The sequence below is a fragment of the Palaemon carinicauda genome, chromosome 16, assembly GCF_036898095.1.
Source record: "Palaemon carinicauda isolate YSFRI2023 chromosome 16, ASM3689809v2, whole genome shotgun sequence".
Classification (NCBI taxonomy): Eukaryota; Metazoa; Arthropoda; class Malacostraca; order Decapoda; family Palaemonidae; genus Palaemon; species Palaemon carinicauda.
Window position 1 is genome coordinate 50737408 of NC_090740.1, and position 27445 is coordinate 50764852.

General features: G+C 39.7%; 1 protein-coding gene across 1 annotated transcript; it reads left to right on the plus strand.

Moving 5' to 3' along the window:
* The first annotated feature begins 845 nt into the window (after window positions 1–845).
* On the plus strand, window positions 846–26442 carry LOC137655315 (dynein heavy chain-like). The gene is made up of 5 exons (XM_068389202.1): window positions 846–905; window positions 3137–3278; window positions 4594–4743; window positions 22092–22282; window positions 26149–26442. Exons 1-5 carry the CDS (start codon window positions 846–848, stop codon window positions 26440–26442), a joined length of 837 nt encoding a protein of 278 aa, XP_068245303.1.
* Window positions 26443–27445: the final 1003 nt, after the last annotated feature.

Below are 27445 nucleotides of genomic sequence, written 5' to 3' on the forward strand. Positions count from 1 at the left end.
TTCACTTCACACTTCACTTCACATTTCACTTTTCATTTTTCACTTCACACTTCACTTCACACTTCACCTCACTTCACATTCCACACTTCACACTTCACTTCAAACTTCACACTTCACACTTCGCTTCACATCACACTTCACTTCCCACTTTTCCCTTTTCACTTCGCTTCACACTTCGCTTCACACTTCAGTTCACTTCACATTTCACACTTCACACCTCACACTTCACTTCAAACTTCACACTTCATCTCATACTTCACACTTCACTCTTTACTTCACTCTTCACACTTCACTTCACACTTCACACTTCACTTTTCACTTCACACTTCGCTTCACTTCACACTTCACGCTTCACTTTTCACTTCACATTTCACACTTCACACTTCACTTCAAACTTCACTTCACTTCTCACTTTACACTTCACACTTCACACTTCGCTTCACTTCACACTTCAAACTTTGCTTCACTTCACAGTTCATACTTCACTTCACACTTCACTGCACACTTGACTTTTCACTTCACATTTCACTTCACACTTCACTTTTCACTACACACTTCACTTTTCACTTCACACTTCACTTCACTTTTCACTTCACATTTCACTTCACACTTCACAAACTTCAATTCACACTTCACACTTCACTTTCCTCTTTACACTTCACACTTCACTTTTCACTTTTAACTTCACACTTCACAATTCACTTCAAACTTCACTTCACACTTCACTTCACGCTTCACACTTCACACTTCATCTCGCACTCCACACTTAACACTTCACTTCACACTTCACACTTCACTTCACACTTTGCACTTCACACTTCACTTCACTTCACACTTCACACTTCATGCTTCACTTTTCACTTCACACTTCACACTTCACACTTTGCTTCAAACTTCACTTCACTGTTCGCTTCAAACTTCGCTTCACTTCACAATTCACACTTCGCACTTCACTTCACACTTCACTTCACTTCACTTTACACTTCACTTCACTTCACACTTCACTTCACATGTCACTTTTCATTTTTCACTTCACACTTCACTTCACACTTAACCTCGCTTCACATTTCACACTTCACACTTCACTTCAAACTTCACACTTCACACTTCACACTTCACTTCACACTTTGCTTCACTTCACACTTCACACTTCGAACTTCACTTCACACTTCACACTTCACACTTCGCTTCACATCACACTTCACTTCTCACTTTTCACTTTTCACTTCGCTTCACACTTCGCTTCACATTTCACACTTCACACTTCATTTCTAACTTCACACTTCATCTCACACTTCACACTTCAAACTTTACTTCACTCTTCACACTGCACTTCACACTTCACACTTCACTTTTCACTTCACACTTCACACTTCAATTCACTTCACACTTCATGCTTCACTTTTCCCTTCACATTTCACACTTCACACTTCGCTTCAAACTTCACTTCACAGTCCGCTTCACACTTAGCTTCACTTCACAATTCACACTTCACACTTTTCCCTTTTCACTTTTCACTTCACACTTCACACTTCGCTTCACTTCACACTTCGCTTCAACCCACACTTCACACTTCACACTTCGCTTCACTTCACACTTTGCTTCACTTCACACTTCACATTTCACACTTTTCACTTCACTTCACACTTCACACTTTGATTCACTTCACACTTCCCACTTCACTTCACACTTCACACTTCGCTTCACTTCACACTTCGCTTCTCTTCACACTTCACTTTTCACTTTTCACTTCACACTTCACTTCACTTCACTTCACTTTTCACTTCACACTTCACACTTTGCTTCACTTCACACTTCGCTTCACTTCACACTTCACACTTCACTTCACACTTTGCTTCACTTCACACTTCGCTTCATTTCACACTTCACACTTCACACTTCACACTACACACTTGACTACACACTTTTCACTTCACTTCACACTTCACACTTCACCTCACTTCACACTTCACACTTTACTTCACCTCACACTTCACATTTTCACTTTTCACTTTTCACTTTACACACTTCACACTTCGCTTCACACTTCGCTTAACTTCACACTTCGCTTCACACTTCAAACCTCACACTTTTCACTTCACACTTCACACTTCAAACTTTGCTTCACACTTTTCACTTCACACTTAACACTTCACATCACACTTCACACTTCACTTCACACTTCACACATTTCACTTCACTTCAAACTTCACACTTTTCACTTCACACTTCCCTTCACTTCACACTTCACTTCACACTTCACACTTTTCACTTCACTTCACACTTCACACTTCACACTTTTCACTTCACTTCACACTTCACACTTCACACTTTTCACTTCACACTTCACACTTCACTTTTCACTTTTTCACTTCGCTTCACACTTCACTCCACACTTCGCTTCACATCACACTTCACTTTTCACTTTTCACTTCACACCTCAGTTCACTTCACACTTCACACTTCACATTTTTCACTTTTCACTTCACACTTCGCTTCACTCTACACATCACACTTCAAACTTCGCTTCACTTCACACTTTGCTTCACTTCACACTTTTCACTTCACTTCACACTTCACACTTCGCTTCACTTCACACTTCACTTCACACTTTGCTTCATTTCACACTTCACAATTTGCTTCACTTCACTCTTCACTTCACTTCACACTTAACTCCACACTTTTCACTTCACTTCACACTTCACACTTCACTTCACTTCACTTCATTTCACTTTTCACTTTTCACACTTCACTTTTCACTTTCCACTTTTACCTTACACTTTACACTTCACTTTACACTTTACACACTTCACACTTCGCCTCACTTCACACTTCACTTCACTTCACACTTCGCTTCACTTCACACTACACACTTTGCTTCACTTCACACTTTACACACTTATCACTTTTCACTTCACACTTCGCTTCACATTTCACACTTCACACTTCATTTCAAACTTCACACTTCATCTCACACTTCACACTTCAAACTTTACTTCACTCTTCACACTTCACTTCACACTTCACACTACATTTTTCACTTCACACTTCACACTTCAATTCACTTTACACTTCACGCTTCACGTTTCACTTATCACTTCACACTTCACACTTCGCTTCAAACTTATCTTCACAGTTCGCTTCACACTTCGCTTCACTTCACAATTCACACTTCACACTTCACACTTTACTTCACACTTCGCTTCACTTAACCTTTCACACTTCACGCTTCACTTATCACTTCACACTTCACACTTCGCTTCAAACTTCACTTCACAGTTCGCTTCAAATTTCACTTCACAGTTCCCTTCACACTTCGTTTCACTTCACAATTCACACTTCACACTTCACTTCACACTTTTCACTTCACTTCACTTTTCACTTCACTTCATTTCACACTTCACACTCCACACTTCACTTCAAACTTCACTTCACAGTTCGCTTCACACTTCGCTTCACTTCACAATTCACACTTCACACTCCACTTCACACTTCACTTCACTTCTCACTTCACACTTTTCACTTCACTTCACTTTTCACTTCACTTCACACTTCACACTTCACACTTCAATTCAAACTTCACTTCACAGTTTGCTTCACACTTCGCTTCACTTCACTTCACACTTCACACTTTTCACTCCACTTTACACTTCACACTTCACACTTCAATTTCCACTTTCCACTTTTCACTTCACACTTCACACTTCAATTCACACTTCACACTCCACTTTTCACTTCTCACTTTTCACTCTTCACCTCACACTTCACTTCACACTTCACACTTTTCACTTCACACTTCACTTCACACTTTTCACTTCACTTCACTTTTCACTTCACTTCACACTTTGTTTCACTTCACAATTCACACTTCGCTTCACACTTCACTTCACTTTACAATTCACACTTCACACTTCACTTCAATCCACACTTCACTTCACTTCACACTGCACACACTTCACACTTCACTTCACACTTCATAATCCACTTCACACTTCACTTTTCACTTCACACTTCACTTCACACTTCACTTTCCTCTTTACACTTCACACTTCACACTTCACTTCACACTTCACTTCTCACTTTTACCTTTCCCCTTCACACTTCACACTTCACACCAAACTTCACTTCACACTTCAAACTTCACACTTCACTTCACGCTTCGCTTCACTTCACACTTCACTTCACTTTTCACTTCACACTTCACACTTCACTTTCCTCTTAACACTTCACACTTTACACTTCACTTCACACTTCAATTTTCACTTTTAACTTTTCACTTCACACTTCACACTTCACTTATAACTTCACTTCACACTTCACACTTCACTTCATGCTTCACTTCACTCCACACTTCACGCTTCACACTTCACACTTCATATCCCACTTCACATTTCACACTTCACACTTCATATCCCACTTCACATTTAACACTTCACACTTCACACTTCGCTTCACTTCACACTTCACACTTCACGCTTCACTTATCACCTCACACTTCACACTTCGCTTCAAACTTCACTTCACAGTTCGCTTCACACTTCGCTTCACTTCACAATTCACACTTCACACTTCACTTCAAACTTCACTTCACAGTTCACTTCACACTTCGCTCCACTTCAAAGTTCGCTTCACACTTCGCTTTACTTCACAATTCACACTTCACACTTCACTTCACACTTTTCACTTCACTTCACTTTTCACTTCACTTCACACTTCACACTTCACTTCAAACTTCACTTCACAGTTCTCTTCACACTTTGCTTTACTTCACTTCACACTTCACACTTTTCACTCCACTTCACACTTCACTTCACACTTCGCTTTTCACTTCATTTTTCACTTCACACTTCACTTCACAATTCACACTTCACACTTCACTTCACACTTTTCACTTCACTTCACTTTTCACTTCACACTTCACTTCACACTTCGCTTTTCACTTCATTTTTCACTTCACACTTCACTTCACTTCACAATTCACACTTCACACTTCACTTCACGCTTTGCTTCACTTCACACTTCACTTCACTTTTCACTTCACACTTCACTTCACACTTCACACTCCACTTTCCTCTTAACACTTCACACTTTACACTTCACTTCACACTTCAATTTTCACTTTTAACTTTTCACTTCACACTTCACACTTTACTTCAAACTTCACTTCACACTTCACACTTCACTTCATGCTTCGCTTCACTTCACACTTCACGCTTCACACTTCACACTTCATCTCCCACTTCACACTTCACACTTCACACTCTACTTCACACTTCGCTTCACTTCACACTTCACACTTCACGCTTCACTTATCACTTCACACTTCACACTTCGCTTCAAACTTCACTTCACAGTTCGCTTCACACTTCGCTTCACTTCACAATTCACACTTCACACTTCACTTCAAACTTCACTTCACAGTTCACTTCACACTTCGCTTCACTTCAAAGTTCGCTTCACACTTCGCTTCACTTCACAATTCACACTTCACACTTCACTTCACACTTCACTTCACAATTTTCACTCCACTTCACTTTTCACTTCACTTCACACTTCACACTTCACTTCAAACTTCACTTCACAGTTCTCTTCACACTTTGCTTTACTTCACTTCACACTTCAAACTTTTCACTCCACTTCGCACTTCACTTCACACTTCGCTTTTCACTTCATTTTTCACTTCACACTTCACTTCACAATTCACACTTCACACTTCACTTCACACTTTTCACTTCACTTCACTTTTCACTTCACTTCACTTTTCACTTCACACTTCGCTTTTCACTTCATTTTTCACTTCACACTTCACTTCACTTCACAATTCACACTTCACACTTCACTTCACACTTTCCACTTCACTTCACTTTTCACTTCACTTCACACTTCGCTTCATTCACAATTCACACTTTGCTTCACACTTCGCTACACTTCACAATTCACACTTCACACTTCACTTCACTTCACACTTCACACACTTCACACTTCAGTTCACACTACATACTCCATTTCACACTTCACTTTTCACTTCACACTTCACTTCACATTTCACCCCACTATTCACACTTCGCTTCACACTTCACTTTTCACTTCATACTACACTTTACACTTCACACACTTCACTTCACACTTCACACTTCACACTTCACTTTCCTCTTTACACTTCACACTTCACACTTCACTTCACTTTTCACTTTTACCTTTCCCCTTCACTTCACACTACACACTTCACTTTCCTCTTTTCACTTCACACTTTACACTTCACACTTCGCTTCACTTCACACTTCGCTTCACTTCACACTTTACACACTTCACACTTCGCTTCACTTCACACTTTTAACTTTTCAATTTTCACTTTTCACTTATCACTTTTCACTTCAAACTTCGCTTCACTTCATACTCCACACTTCACACTTCGCTTCACTTCACACTTCATATTTCACACTTCGCTTCACCTCACACTCCACACTTCACACTTAACACTTTGCTTCACTTCACACTTCACACTTTACTTCACTTCACACTTCACACTTTTCACTTATCTTCACTTCACACTTCTCACTTCGCTTCACTTTACACTTCACCTCACGCTTCACACTTCACTTTTCACTTTACACACTTCACACTTCACTTCACAATTCACTTTTCAATTTTCACTTTACACTTTACACACTTCACACTTCACTTTTCACTTTTCACTTTTCACTTTTCATTTTGCTTCACTTCATACTCCGCTCTTCACACTTCGCTTCACTTCACACTTCACACTTTGCTCCACTTCACACTCCACACTTCACACTTCACACTTTGCTTCACTTCACACTTCACACTTTGCTTCACACTTCACACTTTTCACTTTGCTTCACACTTCACACTTTGCTTCACACTTCACTTCACTTCACACTTCGCTTCACTTCATAATTCACTTCACACTTTGCTTCACTTCACACTTCACTTCACTTCACTTCACACTTCACTTCACTCTTTGCTTCACTTCACACTTAACTTCACACTTTTCACTTCACATCACACTTCACACTTCACTTCACTTCACTTTACACTTCACTTTTCACTTTTCACACTTCACTTTTCCCACTTTACTTCACTCTTCACACTTCATTTCACACTTCACACTTTACTTTTCACTTCACACTTCACACTTCATTTCACACTTCGCTTCACTTCACACTTCGCTTCACTTCACACTTCACACTTCACGCTTCAATTTTCACTCCACATTTCACACTTCACACTTCACACTTCGCTTCAAACTTCACTTCACAGTTCGCTTCACACTTCGCTTCACTTCACAATTCACATTCACACTTCAGTTCACACTTCGCTTCACTTCACAATTCATATTCACACTTCACTTCACACTTCACTTCACACTTCACTTCACACTTTTCACTTCACTACACTTTTCACTTAACTTCATTTCACACTTCACACTTCACTTCAAACTTCACTTCACAGTTTGCTTCACAGTTTGCTTCACTTCACAATTCACACTTCACACTTCACTTCACACTTCACTTCACTTCTCACTTCACACATCACACTTCAAACTTCGCTTCACTTCACACTTAAAACTTTGCTTCACTTCACAGTTCATACTTCACTTCACACTTCACACTACACTTCACACTTCGCTTCACTTCACACTTCACACTTCACACTTCACTTCACACTTGACTTTTCACTTCACTATTCATACTTCACTTCACACTTCACTTTTCACGTCGAACTTCACTTCAATTTTCACTTCACACTTCACTTCACACTTCACAAACTTCAATTACCACTTCACACTTCAATTTCCTCTTTATACTTCACACTTCACACTTCACTTCACACTTCACTTTTCACTTTTAACTTCACACTTCACTTCACACTTCACACTTCACACTTCACTTCACAATTCACACTTCACACTTCACTTTTCACTTCACACTTCACTTCACACTTTGCTTCACTTCACACTTCATGCTTCACTTCACACTTCACACTTCACTTTTCACTTCACACTTCACTTCACACTTCGCTTCACTTCACACTTCACACTTCACTTTTCACTTCACAATTAACACTTCGCACTTCACTTCACACTTCACTTCACTTCACTTCACTTTTCACTTCACTTCACTTCACACTTCACTTCACATTTCACTTTTCATTTTTCACTCCACACTTCACTTCACACTTTGCTTCACTTCACACTTCACACTTCATGCTTCACTTCACACTTCACACTTCACTTTTCACTTCACACTTCACTTCACACTTCGCTTCACTTCACACTTCACACTTTATGCTTCACTTTTCACTTCACAATTCACACTTCGCACTTCACTTCACACTTCACTTTACACTTCACTTCACTTCACTTTTCACTTAACTTCACTTCACACTTCACTTCACATTTCACTTTTCATTTTTCACTTCACACTTCACTTCACACTTCACCTCACTTCACATTCCACACATCACACTTCACTTCAAACTTCACACTTCACACTTCGCTTCACATCACACTTCACTTCCCACTTTTCCCTTTTCACTTCGCTTCACACTTCGCTTCACACTTCAGTTCACTTCACATTTCACACTTCACACCTCACACTTCACTTCAAACTTCACACTTCATCTCATACTTCACACTTCACTCTTTACTTCACTCTTCACACTTCACTTCACACTTCACACTTCACTTTTCACTTCACACTTCGCTTCACTTCACACTTCACGCTTCACTTTTCACTTCACATTTCACACTTCACACTTCACTTCAAACTTCACTTCACTTCTCACTTTACACTTCACACTTCACACTTCGCTTCACTTCACACTTCAAACTTTGCTTCACTTCACAGTTCATACTTCACTTCACACTTCACTGCACACTTGACTTTTCACTTCACATTTCACTTCACACTTCACTTTTCACTACACACTTCACTTTTCACTTCACACTTCACTTCACTTTTCACTTCACACTTCACTTCACACTTCACAAACTTCAATTCACACTTCACACTTCACTTTCCTCTTTACACTTCACACTTCACTTCACACTTCACTTTTCACTTTTAACTTCACACTTCACAATTCACTTCAAACTTCACTTCACACTTCACACTTCACTTCACGCTTCACACTTCACACTTCATCTCACACTCCACACTTAACACTTCACTTCACACTTCACACTTCACTTCACACTTCGCACTTCACACTTCACTTCACTTCACACTTCACACTTCATGCTTCACTTTTCACTTCACACTTCACACTTCACACTTTGCTTCAAACTTCACTTCACTGTTCGCTTCAAACTTCGCTTCACTTCACAATTCACACTTCGCACTTCACTTCACACTTCACTTCACTTCACTTTACACTTCACTTCACTTCACACTTCACTTCACATGTCACTTTTCATTTTTCACTTCACACTTCACTTCACACTTAACCTCGCTTCACATTTCACACTTCACACTTCACTTCAAACTTCACACTTCACACTTCACACTTCACTTCACACTTTGCTTCACTTCACACTTCACACTTCGAACTTCACTTCACACTTCACACTTCACACTTCGCTTCACATCACACTTCACTTCTCACTTTTCACTTTTCACTTCGCTTCACACTTCGCTTCACATTTCACACTTCACACTTCATTTCTAACTTCTTACTTCATCTCACACTTCACACTTCAAACTTTACTTCACTCTTCACACTTCACTTCACACTTCACACTTCACTTTTCACTTCACACTTCACACTTCAATTCACTTCACACTTCATGCTTCACTTTTCCCTTCACATTTCACACTTCACACTTCGCTTCAAACTTCACTTCACAGTCCGCTTCACACTTAGCTTCACTTCACAATTCACACTTCACACTTTTCCCTTTTCACTTTTCACTTCACACTTCACACTTCGCTTCACTTCACACTTCGCTTCAACCCACACTTCACACTTCACACTTCGCTTCACTTCACACTTTGCTTCACTTCACACTTCACATTTCACACTTTTCACTTCACTTCACACTTCACACTTTGATTCACTTCACACTTCACACTTCGCTTCACACTTCACACTTTCCTTCACTTCCCACTTCACTTCACACTTCACACTTCGCTTCACTTCACACTTCGCTTCTCTTCACACTTCACTTTTCACTTTTCACTTCACACTTCACTTCACTTCACTTCACTTTTCACTTCACACTTCACACTTTGCTTCACTTCACACTTCGCTTCACTTCACACTTCACACTTCACTTCACACTTTGCTTCACTTCACACTTCGCTTCATTTCACACTTCACACTTCACACTTCACACTTCACACTTGACTACACACTTTTCACTTCACTTCACACTTCACACTTCACCTCACTTCACACTTCACACTTTACTTCACCTCACACTTCACATTTTCACTTTTCACTTTTCACTTTACACACTTCACACTTCGCTTCACACTTCGCTTAACTTCACACTTCGCTTCACACTTCAAACCTCACACTTTTCACTTCACACTTCACACTTCAAACTTTGCTTCACACTTTTCACTTCACACTTAACACTTCACATCACACTTCACACTTCACTTCACACTTCACACATTTCACTTCACTTCAAACTTCACACTTTTCACTTCACACTTCCCTTCACTTCACACTTCACTTCACACTTCACACTTTTCACTTCACTTCACACTTCACACTTCACACTTTTCACTTCACTTCACACTTCACACTTCACACTTTTCACTTCACACTTCACACTTCACTTTTCACTTTTTCACTTCGCTTCACACTTCACTCCACACTTCGCTTCACATCACACTTCACTTTTCACTTTTCACTTCACACCTCAGTTCACTTCACACTTTACACTTCACATTTTTCACTTTTCACTTCACACTTCGCTTCACTCCACACATCACACTTCAAACTTCGCTTCACTTCACACTTTGCTTCACTCCACACTTTTCACTTCACTTCACACTTCACACTTCGCTTCACTTCACACTTCACTTCACACTTTGCTTCATTTCACACTTCACAATTTGCTTCACTTCACTCTTCACTTCACTTCACACTTAACTCCACACTTTTCACTTCACTTCACACTTCACACTTCACTTCACTTCACTTCATTTCACTTTTCACTTTTCACACTTCACTTTTCACTTTCCACTTTTACCTTACACTTTACACTTCACTTTACACTTTACACACTTCACACTTCGCTTCACTTCACACTTCACTTCACTTCACACTTCGCTTCACTTCACACTACACACTTTGCTTCACTTCACACTTTACACACTTATCACTTTTCACTTCACACTTCATTTCAAACTTCACACTTCATCTCACACTTCACACTTCAAACTTTACTTCACTCTTCACACTTCACTTCACACTTCACACTACATTTTTCACTTCACACTTCAATTCACTTCACACTTCACGCTTCACTTTTCACTTCACATTTCACACTTCACACTTCGCTTCAAACTTCACTTCACAGTCCACTTCACACTTCGCTTCACTTCACAATTCACACTTCACACTTTTCCCTTTTCACTTTTCACTTCACACTTCACACTTCGCTTCACTTCACACTTCGCTTCAACCCACACTTCACACTTCACACTTTGCTTCACTTCACACTTTGCTTCACTTCACACTTCACATTTCACACTTTTCACTTCACTTCACACTTCACACTTTGATTCACTTCACACTTCACACTTCGCTTCACACTTCACACTTTCCTTCACTTCCCACTTCACTTCACACTTCACACTTCGCTTCACTTCACACTTCGCTTCTCTTCACACTTCACTTTTCACTTTTCACTTCACACTTCACTTCACTTCACTTCACTTTTCACTTCACACTTCACACTTCGCTTCACTTCACACTACACACTTTGCTTCACTTCACACTTTACACACTTATCACTTTTCACTTCACACTTTGCTTCACATTTCACACTTCACACTTCATTTCAAACTTCACACTTCATCTCACACTTCACACTTCAAACTTTACTTCACTCTTCACACTTCACTTCACACTTCACACTACATTTTTCACTTCACACTTCACACTTCAATTCACTTCACACTTCACGCTTCACTTTTCACTTCACATTTCACACTTCACACTTCGCTTCAAACTTCACTTCACAGTCCACTTCACACTTCGCTTCACTTCACAATTCACACTTCACACTTTTCCCTTTTCACTTTTCACTTCACACTTCACACTTCGCTTCACTTCACACTTCGCTTCAACCCACACTTCACACTTCACACTTTGCTTCACTTCACACTTCACATTTCACACTTTTCACTTCACTTCACACTTCACACTTTGATTCACTTCACACTTCACACTTCGCTTCACACTTCGCTTCACACTTCACACTTTGCTTCACTTCCCACTTCACTTCACACTTCACACTTCGCTTCACTTCACACTTCACTTCACACTTCGCTTCTCTTCACACTTAACTTTTCACTTTTCACTTCACACTTCACTTCACTTCACTTCACTTTTCACTTCACACTTCACACTTTGCTTCACTTCACACTTCGCTTCACACTTCGCTTCACTTTACAATTCACACTTCACACTTCACTTCACTCCACACTTCACTTCACTTCACACTGCACACACTCCACACTTCACTTCACACTTCATAATCCACTTCACATTTCACTTTTCACTTCACACTTCACTTCACATTTCACTTTTCACTTCACACTTCACTTCACACTTCACTTTCCTCTTTACACTTCACACTTCACACTTCACTTCACACTTCACTTCTCACTTTTACCTTTCCCCTTCACACTTCACACTTCACACCAAACTTCACTTCACACTTCAAACTTCACACTTCACTTCACGCTTTGCTTCACTTCACACTTCACTTCACTTTTCACTTCACACTTCACTTCACAGTTCACTTCACACTTCACACTTCACTTTCCTCTTAACACTTCACACTTTACACTTCACTTCACACTTCAATTTTCACTTTTAACTTTTCACTTCACACTTCACACTTCACTTCAAACTTCACTTCACACTTCACACTTCACTTCATGCTTCGCTTCACTTCACACTTCACGCTTCACACTTCACACTTCATATCCCACTTCACACTTCACACTTCACACTCTACTTCACACTTCGCTTCACTTCACACTTCATGCTTCACTTATCACTTCACACTTCACACTTCGCTTCAAACTTCACTTCACAGTTCGCTTCACACTTCACTTCACTTCACAATTCACACTTCACACTTCACTTCACACTTTTCACTTCACTTCACTTTTCACTTCACTTCACACTTCACACTTCACTTCAAACTTCACTTCACAGTTGTCTTCACACTTTGCTTTACTTCACTTCACACTTCACACTTTTCACTCCACTTCACACTTCACTTCAAACTTCGCTTTTCACTTCATTTTTCACTTCACACTTCACTTCACAATTCACACTTCACACTTCACTTCACACTTTTCACTTCACTTCACTTTTCACTTCACACTTCACTTCACACTTCGCTTTTCACTTCATTTTTCACTTCACACTTCACTTCACTTCACAATTCACACTTCACACTTCACTTCACGCTTCGCTTCACTTCACACTTCACTTCACTTCTCACTTCACACTTCACTTCACACTTCACACACCACTTTCCTCTTAACACTTCACACTTTACACTTCACTTCACACTTCAATTTTCACTTTTAACTTTTCACTTCACCCTTCACACTTCACTTCAAACTTCACTTCACACTTCACACTTCACTTCATGCTTCGCTTCACTTCACACTTCACGCTTCACACTTCACACTTCATCTCCCACTTCACACTTCACACTTCATCTCCAACTTCACACTTCACACTTCACACTCTACTTCACACTTCGCTTCACTTCACACTTCACACTTCACGCTTCACTTATCACTTCACACTTCACACTTCGCTTCACTTCACAATTCACACTTCACACTTCACTTCAAACTTCACTTCACAGTTCACTTCACACTTCGCTTCACTTCAAAGTTTGCTTCACACTTCGCTTCACTTCACAATTCACACTTCACACTTCACTTCACACTTTTCACTTCACTTCACTTTTCACTTCACTTCACACTTCACACTTCACTCCAAACTTCACTTCACAGTTCTCTTCACACTTTGCTTTACTTCACTTCACACTTCACACTTTTCACTCCACTTCACACTTCACTTCACACTTCGCTTTTCACTTCATTTTTCACTTCACACTTCACTTCACAATTCACACTTCACACTTCACTTCACACTTTTCACTTCACTTCACTTTTCACTTCACACTTCACTTCACACTTCGCTTTTCACTTCATTTTTCACTTCACACTTCACTTCACTTCACAATTCACACTTCACACTTCACTTCACACTTTCCACTTCACTTCACTTTTCACTTCACTTCACACTTCGCTTCATTCACAATTCACACTTTGCTTCACACTTCGCTACACTTCACAATTCACACTTCACACTTCACTTCACTTCACACTTCACACACTTCACACTTCAGTTCACACTACATACTCCATTTCACACTTCACTTTTCACTTCACACTTCACTTCACATTTCACCCCACTATTCACACTTCGCTTCACACTTCACTTTTCACTTCATACTACACTTTACACTTCACACACTTCACTTCACACTTCACACTTCACTTTCCTCTTTACACTTTACACTTCACACTTCACACTTCACTTCACTTTTCACTTTTACCTTTCCCCTTCACTTCACACTACACACTTCACTTCACACTTTGCTTCATTTCACACTTCACAATTTGCTTCACTTCACTCTTCACTTCACTTCACACTTAACTCCACACTTTTCACTTCACTTCACACTTCACACTTCACTTCACTTCACTTCATTTCACTTTTCACTTTTCACACTTCACTTTTCACTTTCCACTTTTACCTTACACTTTACACTTCACTTTACACTTTACACACTTCACACTTCGCTTCACTTCACACTTCACTTCACTTCACACTTCGCTTCACTTCACACTACACACTTTGCTTCACTTCACACTTTACACACTTATCACTTTTCACTTCACACTTCGCTTCACATTTCACACTTCACACTTCATTTCAAACTTCACACTTCATCTCACACTTCACACTTCAAACTTTACTTCACTCTTCACACTTCACTTCACACTTCACACTACATTTTTCACTTCACACTTCACACTTCAATTCACTTCACACTTCACGCTTCACTTTTCACTTCACATTTCACACTTCACACTTCGCTTCAAACTCCACTTCACAGTCCACTTCACACTTCGCTTCACTTCACAATTCACACTTCACACTTTTCCCTTTTCACTTTTCACTTCACACTTCACACTTCGCTTCACTTCACACTTCGCTTCAACCCACACTTCACACTTCACACTTTGCTTCACTTCACACTTTGCTTCACTTCACACTTCACATTTCACACTTTTCACTTCACTTCACACTTCACACTTTGATTCACTTCACACTTCACACTTCGCTTCACACTTCACACTTTCCTTCACTTCCCACTTCACTTCACACTTCACACTTCGCTTCACTTCACACTTCGCTTCTCTTCACACTTCACTTTTCACTTTTCACTTCACACTTCACTTCACTTCACTTCACTTTTCACTTCACACTTCACACTTCGCTTCACTTCACACTACACACTTTGCTTCACTTCACACTTTACACACTTATCACTTTTCACTTCACACTTCGCTTCACATTTCACACTTCACACTTCATTTCAAACTTCACACTTCATCTCACACTTCACACTTCAAACTTTACTTCACTCTTCACACTTCACTTCACACTTCACACTACATTTTTCACTTCACACTTCACACTTCAATTCACTTCACACTTCACGCTTCACTTTTCACTTCACATTTCACACTTCACACTTCGCTTCAAACTTCACTTCACAGTCCACTTCACACTTCGCTTCACTTCACAATTCACACTTCACACTTTTCCCTTTTCACTTTTCACTTCACACTTCACACTTCGCTTCACTTCACACTTCGCTTCAACCCACACTTCACACTTCACACTTTGCTTCACTTCACACTTCACATTTCACACTTTTCACTTCACTTCACACTTCACACTTTGATTCACTTCACACTTCACACTTCGCTTCACACTTCGCTTCACACTTCACACTTTGCTTCACTTCCCACTTCACTTCACACTTCACACTTCGCTTCACTTCACACTTCACTTCACACTTCGCTTCTCTTCACACTTAACTTTTCACTTTTCACTTCACACTTCACTTCACTTCACTTCACTTTTCACTTCACACTTCACACTTTGCTTCACTTAACACTTCGCTTCACACTTCGCTTCACTTTACAATTCACACTTCACACTTCACTTCACTCCACACTTCACTTCACTTCACACTGCACACACTCCACACTTCACTTCACACTTCATAATCCACTTCACATTTCACTTTTCACTTCACACTTCACTTCACATTTCACTTTTCACTTCACACTTCACTTCACACTTCACTTTCCTCTTTACACTTCACACTTCACACTTCACTTCACACTTCACTTCTCACTTTTACCTTTCCCCTTCACACTTCACACCAAACTTCACTTCACACTTCAAACTTCACACTTCACTTCACGCTTCGCTTCACTTCACACTTCACTTCACTTTTCACTTCACACTTCACTTCACAGTTCACTTCACACTTCACACTTCACTTTCCTCTTAACACTTCACACTTTACACTTCACTTCACACTTCAATTTTCACTTTTAACTTTTCACTTCACACTTCACACTTCACTTCAAACTTCACTTCACACTTCACACTTCACTTCATGCTTCGCTTCACTTCACACTTCATGCTTCACACTTCACACTTCATATCCCACTTCACACTTCACACTTCACACTTCACACTCTACTTCACACTTCGCTTCACTTCACACTTCATGCTTCACTTATCACTTCACACTTCACACTTCGCTTCAAACTTCACTTCACAGTTCGCTTCACACTTCGCTTCACTTCACAATTCACACTTCACACTTCACTTCACACTTTTCACTTCACTTCACTTTTCACTTCACTTCACACTTCACACTTCACTTCAAACTTCACTTCACAGTTCTCTTCACACTTTGCTTTACTTCACTTCACACTTCACACTTTTCACTCCACTTCACACTTCACTTCACACTTCGCTTTTCACTTCATTTTTCACTTCACACTTCACTTCACAATTCACACTTCACACTTCATCTCCCACTTCACACTTCACACTTCACACTCTACTTCACACTTCGCTTCACTTCACACTTCACACTTCACGCTTCACTTATCACTTTTCACTTCACACTTCACTTCACACTTCGCTTTTCACTTCATTTTTCACTTCACACTTCACTTCACTTCACAATTCACACTTCACACTTCACTTCACGCTTCGCTTCACACTTCACACTTCACTTCAAACTTCACTTCACAGTTCTCTTCACACTTTGCTTTACTTCACTTCACACTTCACACTTTTCACTCCACTTCGCACTTCACTTCACACTTCGCTTTTCACTTCATTTTTCACTTCACACTTCACTTCACAATTCACACTTCACACTTCACTTCACACTTTTCACTTCACTTCACTTTTCACTTCACACTTCACTTCACACTTCGCTTTTCACTTCATTTTTCACTTCACACTTCACTTCACTTCACAATTCACACTTCACACTTCACTTCACACTTTCCACTTCACTTCACTTTTCACTTCACTTCACACTTCGCTTCATTCACAATTCACACTTTGCTTCACACTTCGCTACACTTCACAATTCACACTTCACACTTCACTTCACTTCACACTTCACACACTTCACACTTCAGTTCACACTACATACTCCATTTCACACTTCACTTTTCACTTCACACTTCACTTCACATTTCACCCCACTATTCACACTTCGCTTCACACTTCACTTTTCACTTCATACTACACTTTACACTTCACACACTTCACTTCACACTTCACACTTCACACTTCACTTTCCTTTTTACACTTCACACTTCACACTTCACTTCACTTTTCACTTTTACCTTTCCCCTTCACTTCACACTACACACTTCACTTTCCTCTTTTCACTTCACACTTTACACTTCACACTTCGCTTCACTTCACACTTCGCTTCACTTCACACTTTACACACTTCACACTTCGCTTCACTTCACACTTTTAACTTTTCAATTTTCACTTTTCACTTATCACTTTTCACTTCAAACTTCGCTTCACTTCATACTCCACACTTCACACTTCGCTTCACTTCACACTTCACATTTCACACTTCGCTTCACCTCACACTCCACACTTCACACTTAACACTTTGCTTCACTTCACACTTCACACTTTACTTCACTTCACACTTCACACTTTTCACTTATCTTCACTTCACACTTCTCACTTTGCTTCACTTTACACTTCACTTCACGCTTCACACTTCACTTTTCATTTTACACACTTCACACTTCACTTCACAATTCACTTTTCAATTTTCACTTTACACTTTACACACTTCACACTTCACTTTTCACTTTTCACTTTTCACTTTTCATTTTGCTTCACTTCATACTCCGCTCTTCACACTTCGCTTCACTTCACACTTCACACTTCGCTCCACTTCACACTCCACACTTCACACTTCACACTTTGCTTCACTTCACACTTCGGACTTTGCTTCACACTTCACACTTTTCACTTTGCTTCACACTTCACACTTTGCTTCACACTTCACTTCACTTCACACTTCGCTTCACTTCATACTTCACTTCACACTTTGCTTCACTTCACTCTTCACTTCACTTCACTTCACACTTCACTTCACTCTTCGCTTCACTTCACACTTAACTTCACACTTTTCACTTCACATCACACTTCACACTTCACTTCACTTCACACTTCACTTCACTTCACTTTACACTTCACTTTTCACTTTTCACACTTCACTTTTCCCACTTTACTTCACTCTTCACACTTCACTTCACACTTCACACTTTACTTTTCACTTCACACTTCACACTTCATTTCACACTTCGCTTCACTTCACACTTCGCTTCACTTCACACTTCACACTTCACGCTTCAATTTTCACTCCACATTTCACACTTCACACTTCACACTTCGCTTCAAACTTCACTTCACAGTTCGCTTCACACTTCGCTTCACTTCACAATTCACATTCACACTTCAGTTCACACTTCGCTTCACTTCACAATTCATATTCACACTTCACTTCACACTTCACTTCACACTTTTCACTTCACTACACTTTTCACTTAACTTCATTTCAAACTTCACACTTCACTTCAAACTTCACTTCACAGTTTGCTTCACAGTTTGCTTCACTTCACAATTCACACTTCACACTTCACTTTACACTTCACTTCACTTCTCACTTCACACTTCACACTTCAAACTTCGCTTCACTTCACACTTAAAACTTTGCTTCACTTCACAGTTCATACTTCACTTCACACTTCACACTACACTACACACTTCGCTTCACTTCACACTTAACACTTCACACTTCACTTCACACTTGACTTTTCACTTCACTATTCACACTTCACTTCACACTTCACTTTTCACGTCGAACTTCACTTCAATTTTCACTTCACACTTCACTTCACACTTCACAAACTTCAATTACCACTTCAAACTTCACTTTCCTCTTTACACTTCACACTTCACACTTCACTTCACACTTCACTTTTCACTTTTAACTTCACACTTCACTTCACACTTCACACTTCACTTCACAATTCACACTTCACACTTCACTTTTCACTTCACACTTCACTTCACACTTTGCTTCACTTCACACTTCAAAATTCATGCTTCACTTCACACTTCACACTTCACTTTTCACTTCACACTTCACTTCACACTTCGCTTCACTTCACACTTCACACTTCACTTTTCACTTCACAATTCACACTTTGCACTTCACTTCACACTTCACTTCACACTTCACTTTACACTTCACTTCACTTCACTTTTCACTTCACTTCACACTTCACTTCACATTTCACTTTTCATTTTTCACTTCACACTTCACTTCACACTTTGCTTCACTTCACACTTCACACTTCATGCTTCACTTCACACTTCACACTTCACTTTTCACTTCACACTTCACTTCACACTTCGCTTCACTTCACACTTCATGCTTCACTTTTCACTTCACAATTCACACTTCGCACTTCACTTCACACTTCACTTTACACTTCACTTCACTTCTCACTTAACTTCACTTCACACTTCACTTCACATTTCACTTTTCATTTTTCACTTCACACTTCACTTCACACTTCACCTCACTTCACACTTCACTTCATGCTTCACTTCACTTCACACTTCACGCTTCACACTTCACACTTCACACTTCACTTCACAATTCACACTTCACACTTTTCACTTCACTTCACTTTTCACTTCACACTTCACTTCACACTTCACTTTTCACTTCATTTTTCACTTCACACTTCACTTCACTTCTTAATTCACACTTCACACTTCACTTCACGCTTCGCTTCACTTCACACTTCACTTCACACTTCACTTCACACTTCACACACCACTTTCCTCTTAACACTTCACACTTTACACTTCACTTCACACTTCAATTTTCACTTTTAACTTTTCACTTCACCCTTCACACTTCACTTCAAACTTCACTTCACACTTCACACTTCACTTCATGCTTCGCTTCACTTCACACTTCACGCTTCACACTTCACACTTCATCTCCCACTTCACACTTCACACTTCATCTCCAACTTCACACTTCACACTTCACACTCTACTTCACACTTCGCTTCACTTCACACTTCACACTTCACGCTTCACTTATCACTTCACACTTCACACTTCGCTTCACTTCACAATTCACACTTCACACTTCACTTCAAACTTCACTTCACAGTTCACTTCACACTTCGCTTCACTTCAAAGTTTGCTTCACACTTCGCTTCACTTCACAATTCACACTTCACACTTCACTTCACACTTTTCACTTCACTTCACTTTTCACTTCACTTCACACTTCACACTTCACTCCAAACTTCACTTCACAGTTCTCTTCACACTTTGCTTTACTTCACTTCACACTTCACACTTTTCATTCCACTTCACACTTCACTTCACACTTCGCTTTTCATTTCATTTTTCACTTCACACTTCACTTCACAATTCACACTTCACACTTCACTTCACACTTTTCACTTCACTTCACTTTTCACTTCACACTTCACTTCACACTTCGCTTTTCACTTCATTTTTCACTTCACACTTCACTTCACTTCACAATTCACACTTCACACTTCACTTCACACTTTCCACTTCACTTCACTTTTCACTTCACTTCACACTTTGCTTCATTCACAATTCACACTTTGCTTCACACTTCGCTACACTTCACAATTCACACTTCACACTTCACTTCACTTCACACTTCACACACTTCACACTTCAGTTCACACTACATACTCCATTTCACACTTCACTTTTCACTTCACACTTCACTTCACATTTCACCCCACTATTCACACTTCGCTTCACACTTCACTTTTCACTTCATACTACACTTTACACTTCACACACTTCACTTCACACTTCACACTTCACTTTCCTCTTTACACTTTACACTTCACACTTCACACTTCACTTCACTTTTCACTTTTACCTTTCCCCTTCACTTCACACTACACACTTCACTTTCCTCTTTTCACTTCACACTTTACACTTCACACTTCGCTTCACTTCACACTTCGCTTCACTTCACACTTCGCTTCACTTCACACTTCACACTTCACGCTTCAATTTTCACTCCACATTTCACACTTCACACTTCACACTTCGCTTCAAACTTCACTTCACAGTTCGCTTCACACTTCGCTTCACTTCACAATTCACATTCACACTTCAGTTCACACTTCGCTTCACTTCACAATTCATATTCACACTTCACTTCACACTTCACTTCACACTTTTCACTTCACTACACTTTTCACTTAACTTCATTTCAAACTTCACACTTCACTTCAAACTTCACTTCACAGTTTGCTTCACAGTTTGCTTCACTTCACAATTCACACTTCACACTTCACTTTACACTTCACTTCACTTCTCACTTCACACTTCACACTTCAAACTTCGCTTCACTTCACACTTAAAACTTTGCTTCACTTCACAGTTCATACTTCACTTCACACTTCACACTACACTACACACTTCGCTTCACTTCACACTTAACACTTCACACTTCACTTCACACTTGACTTTTCACTTCACTATTCACACTTCACTTCACACTTCACTTTTCACGTCGAACTTCACTTCAATTTTCACTTCACACTTCACTTCACACTTCACAAACTTCAATTACCACTTCAAACTTCACTTTCCTCTTTACACTTCACACTTCACACTTCACTTCACACTTCACTTTTCACTTTTAACTTCACACTTCACTTCACACTTCACACTTCACTTCACAATTCACACTTCACACTTCACTTTTCACTTCACACTTCACTTCACACTTTGCTTCACTTCACACTTCAAAATTCATGCTTCACTTCACACTTCACACTTCACTTTTCACTTCACACTTCACTTCACACTTCGCTTCACTTCACACTTCACACTTCACTTTTCACTTCACAATTCACACTTTGCACTTCACTTCACACTTCACTTCACACTTCACTTTACACTTCACTTCACTTCACTTTTCACTTCACTTCACACTTCACTTCACATTTCACTTTTCATTTTTCACTTCACACTTCACTTCACACTTTGCTTCACTTCACACTTCACACTTCATGCTTCACTTCACACTTCACACTTCACTTTTCACTTCACACTTCACTTCACACTTCGCTTCACTTCACACTTCATGCTTCACTTTTCACTTCACAATTCACACTTCGCACTTCACTTCACACTTCACTTTACACTTCACTTCACTTCTCACTTAACTTCACTTCACACTTCACTTCACATTTCACTTTTCATTTTTCACTTCACACTTCACTTCACACTTCACCTCACTTCACACTTCACTTCATGCTTCACTTCACTTCACACTTCACGCTTCACACTTCACACTTCACACTTCACTTCACAATTCACACTTCACACTTTTCACTTCACTTCACTTTTCACTTCACACTTCACTTCACACTTCACTTTTCACTTCATTTTTCACTTCACACTTCACTTCACTTCTTAATTCACACTTCACACTTCACTTCACGCTTCGCTTCACTTCACACTTCACTTCACACTTCACTTCACACTTCACACACCACTTTCCTCTTAACACTTCACACTTTACACTTCACTTCACACTTCAATTTTCACTTTTAACTTTTCACTTCACCCTTCACACTTCACTTCAAACTTCACTTCACACTTCACACTTCACTTCATGCTTCGCTTCACTTCACACTTCACGCTTCACACTTCACACTTCATCTCCCACTTCACACTTCACACTTCATCTCCAACTTCACACTTCACACTTCACACTCTACTTCACACTTCGCTTCACTTCACACTTCACACTTCACGCTTCACTTATCACTTCACACTTCACACTTCGCTTCACTTCACAATTCACACTTCACACTTCACTTCAAACTTCACTTCACAGTTCACTTCACACTTCGCTTCACTTCAAAGTTTGCTTCACACTTCGCTTCACTTCACAATTCACACTTCACACTTCACTTCACACTTTTCACTTCACTTCACTTTTCACTTCACTTCACACTTCACACTTCACTCCAAACTTCACTTCACAGTTCTCTTCACACTTTGCTTTACTTCACTTCACACTTCACACTTTTCATTCCACTTCACACTTCACTTCACACTTCGCTTTTCATTTCATTTTTCACTTCACACTTCACTTCACAATTCACACTTCACACTTCACTTCACACTTTTCACTTCACTTTACTTTTCACTTCACACTTCACTTCACACTTCGCTTTTCACTTCATTTTTCACTTCACACTTCACTTCACTTCACAATTCACACTTCACACTTCACTTCACACTTTCCACTTCACTTCACTTTTCACTTCACTTCACACTTTGCTTCATTCACAATTCACACTTTGCTTCACACTTCGCTACACTTCACAATTCACACTTCACACTTCACTTCACTTCACACTTCACACACTTCACACTTCAGTTCACACTACATACTCCATTTCACACTTCACTTTTCACTTCACACTTCACTTCACATTTCACCCCACTATTCACACTTCGCTTCACACTTCACTTTTCACTTCATACTACACTTTACACTTCACACACTTCACTTCACACTTCACACTTCACTTTCCTCTTTACACTTTACACTTCACACTTCACACTTCACTTCACTTTTCACTTTTACCTTTCCCCTTCACTTCACACTACACACTTCACTTTCCTCTTTTCACTTCACACTTTACACTTCACACTTCGCTTCACTTCACACTTCGCTTCACTTCACACTTCGCTTCACTTCACACTTTACACACTTCACACTTCGCTTCACTTCACACTTTTAACTTTTCAATTTTCACTTTTCACTTATCACTTTTCACTTCAAACTTCGCTTCACTTCATACTCCACACTTCACACTTCGCTTCACTTCACACTTCATATTTCACACTTCGCTTCACCTCACACTCCACACTTCACACTTAACACTTTGCTTCACTTCACACTTCACACTTTACTTCACTTCACACTTCAAACTTTTCACTTATCTTCACTTCACACTTCTCACTTCGCTTCACTTTACACTTCACCTCACGCTTCACACTTCACTTTTCACTTTACACACTTCACACTTCACTTCACAATTCACTTTTCAATTTTCACTTTACACTTTACACACTTCACACTTCACTTTTCACTTTTCACTTTTACCTTTCCCCTTCACTTCACACTACACACTTCACTTTCCTCTTTTCACTTCACACTTTACACTTCACACTTCGCTTCACTTCACACTTCGCTTCACTTCACACTTCGCTTCACTTCACACTTTACACACTTCACACTTCGCTTCACTTCACACTTTTAACTTTTCAATTTTCACTTTTCACTTATCACTTTTCACTTCAAACTTCGCTTCACTTCATACTCCACACTTCACACTTCGCTTCACTTCACACTTCATATTTCACACTTCGCTTCACCTCACACTCCACACTTCACACTTAACACTTTGCTTCACTTCACACTTCACACTTTACTTCACTTCACACTTCAAACTTTTCACTTATCTTCACTTCACACTTCTCACTTCGCTTCACTTTACACTTCACCTCACGCTTCACACTTCACTTTTCACTTTACACACTTCACACTTCACTTCACAATTCACTTTTCAATTTTCACTTTACACTTTACACACTTCACACTTCACTTTTCACTTTTCACTTTTCATTTTGCTTCACTTCATACTCCGCTCTTCACACTTCGCTTCACTTCACACTTTGCTCCACTTCACACTCCACACTTCACACTTCACACTTTGCTTCACTTCACACTTCACACTTTGCTTCACACTTCACACTTTTCACTTTGCTTCACACTTCACACTTTGCTTCACACTTCACTTCACTTCACACTTCGCTTCACTTCATAATTCACTTCACACTTTGCTTCACTTCACACTTCACTTCACTTCACTTCACACTTCACTTCACTCTTTGCTTCACTTCACACTTAACTTCACACTTTTCACTTCACATCACACTTCACACTTCACTTCACTTCACTTTACACTTCACACTTCATTTCACACTTCGCTTCACTTCACACTTCGCTTCACTTCACACTTCACACTTCACGCTTCAATTTTCACTCCACATTTCACACTTCACACTTCACACTTCGCTTCAAACTTCACTTCACAGTTCGCTTCACACTTCGCTTCACTTCACAATTCACATTCACACTTCAGTTCACACTTCGCTTCACTTCACAATTCATATTCACACTTCACTTCACACTTCACTTCACACTTTTCACTTCACTACACTTTTCACTTTACTTCAGTTCACACTTCACACTTCACTTCAAACTTCACTTCACAGTTTGCTTCACAGTTTGCTTCACTTCACAATTCACACTTCACACTTCACTTCACACTTCACTTCACTTCTCACTTCACACATCACACTTCAAACTTCGCTTCACTTCACACTTAAAACTTTGCTTCACTTCACAGTTCATACTTCACTTCACACTTCACACTACACTTCACACTTCGCTTCACTTCACACTTCACACTTCACACTTCACTTCACACTTGACTTTTCACTTCACTATTCATACTTCACTTCACACTTCACTTTTCACGTCGAACTTCACTTCAATTTTCACTTCACACTTCACTTCACACTTCACAAACTTCAATTACCACTTCACACTTCACTTTCCTCTTTATACTTCACACTTCACACTTCACTTCACACTTCACTTTTCACTTTTAACTTCACACTTCACTTCACACTTCACACTTCACACTTCACTTCACAATTCACACTTCACACTTCACTTTTCACTTCACACTTCACTTCACACTTTGCTTCACTTCACACTTCACACTTCATGCTTCACTTCACACTTCACACTTCACTTTTCACTTCACACTTCACTTCACACTTCGCTTCACTTCACACTTCACACTTCACTTTTCACTTCACAATTAACACTTCGCACTTCACTTCACACTTCACTTCACACTTCACTTTACACTTCACTTCACTTCACTTTTCACTTCACTTCACTTCAAACTTCACTTCACATTTCACTTTTCATTTTTCACTCCACACTTCACTTCACACTTTGCTTCACTTCACACTTCACACTTCATGCTTCCCTTCACACTTCACACTTCACTTTTCACTTCACACTTCACTTCACACTTCGCTTCACTTCACACTTCACACTTTATGCTTCACTTTTCACTTCACTTCAAACTTCACTTCACTTCTCACTTTACACTTCACACTTCACACTTCGCTTCACTTCACACTTCAAACTTTGCTTCACTTCACAGTTCATACTTCACTTCACACTTCACTGCACACTTGACTTTTCACTTCACATTTCACTTCACACTTCACTTTTCACTACACACTTCACTTTTCACTTCACACTTCACTTCACTTTTCACTTCACATTTCACTTCACACTTCACAAACTTCA

Bases quoted from the DNA above. Each gene is read 5' to 3' on its own strand.
- LOC137655315 (XM_068389202.1), top strand. From the start codon at position 846: ATGCTTCACTTTTCACTTCACACTTCACACTTCACACTTTGCTTCAAA. The intron at 3,279-4,593 runs GTTCGCTTCAAA...TTCACTTCACAG, and splicing joins GCTTCAAACTTCACTTCACA to TTCACTTCACACTTCGCTCC. The intron at 4,744-22,091 runs GTTCTCTTCACA...TTCACTTCACAG, and splicing joins ACTTCAAACTTCACTTCACA to TTCGCTTCACACTTCGCTTC.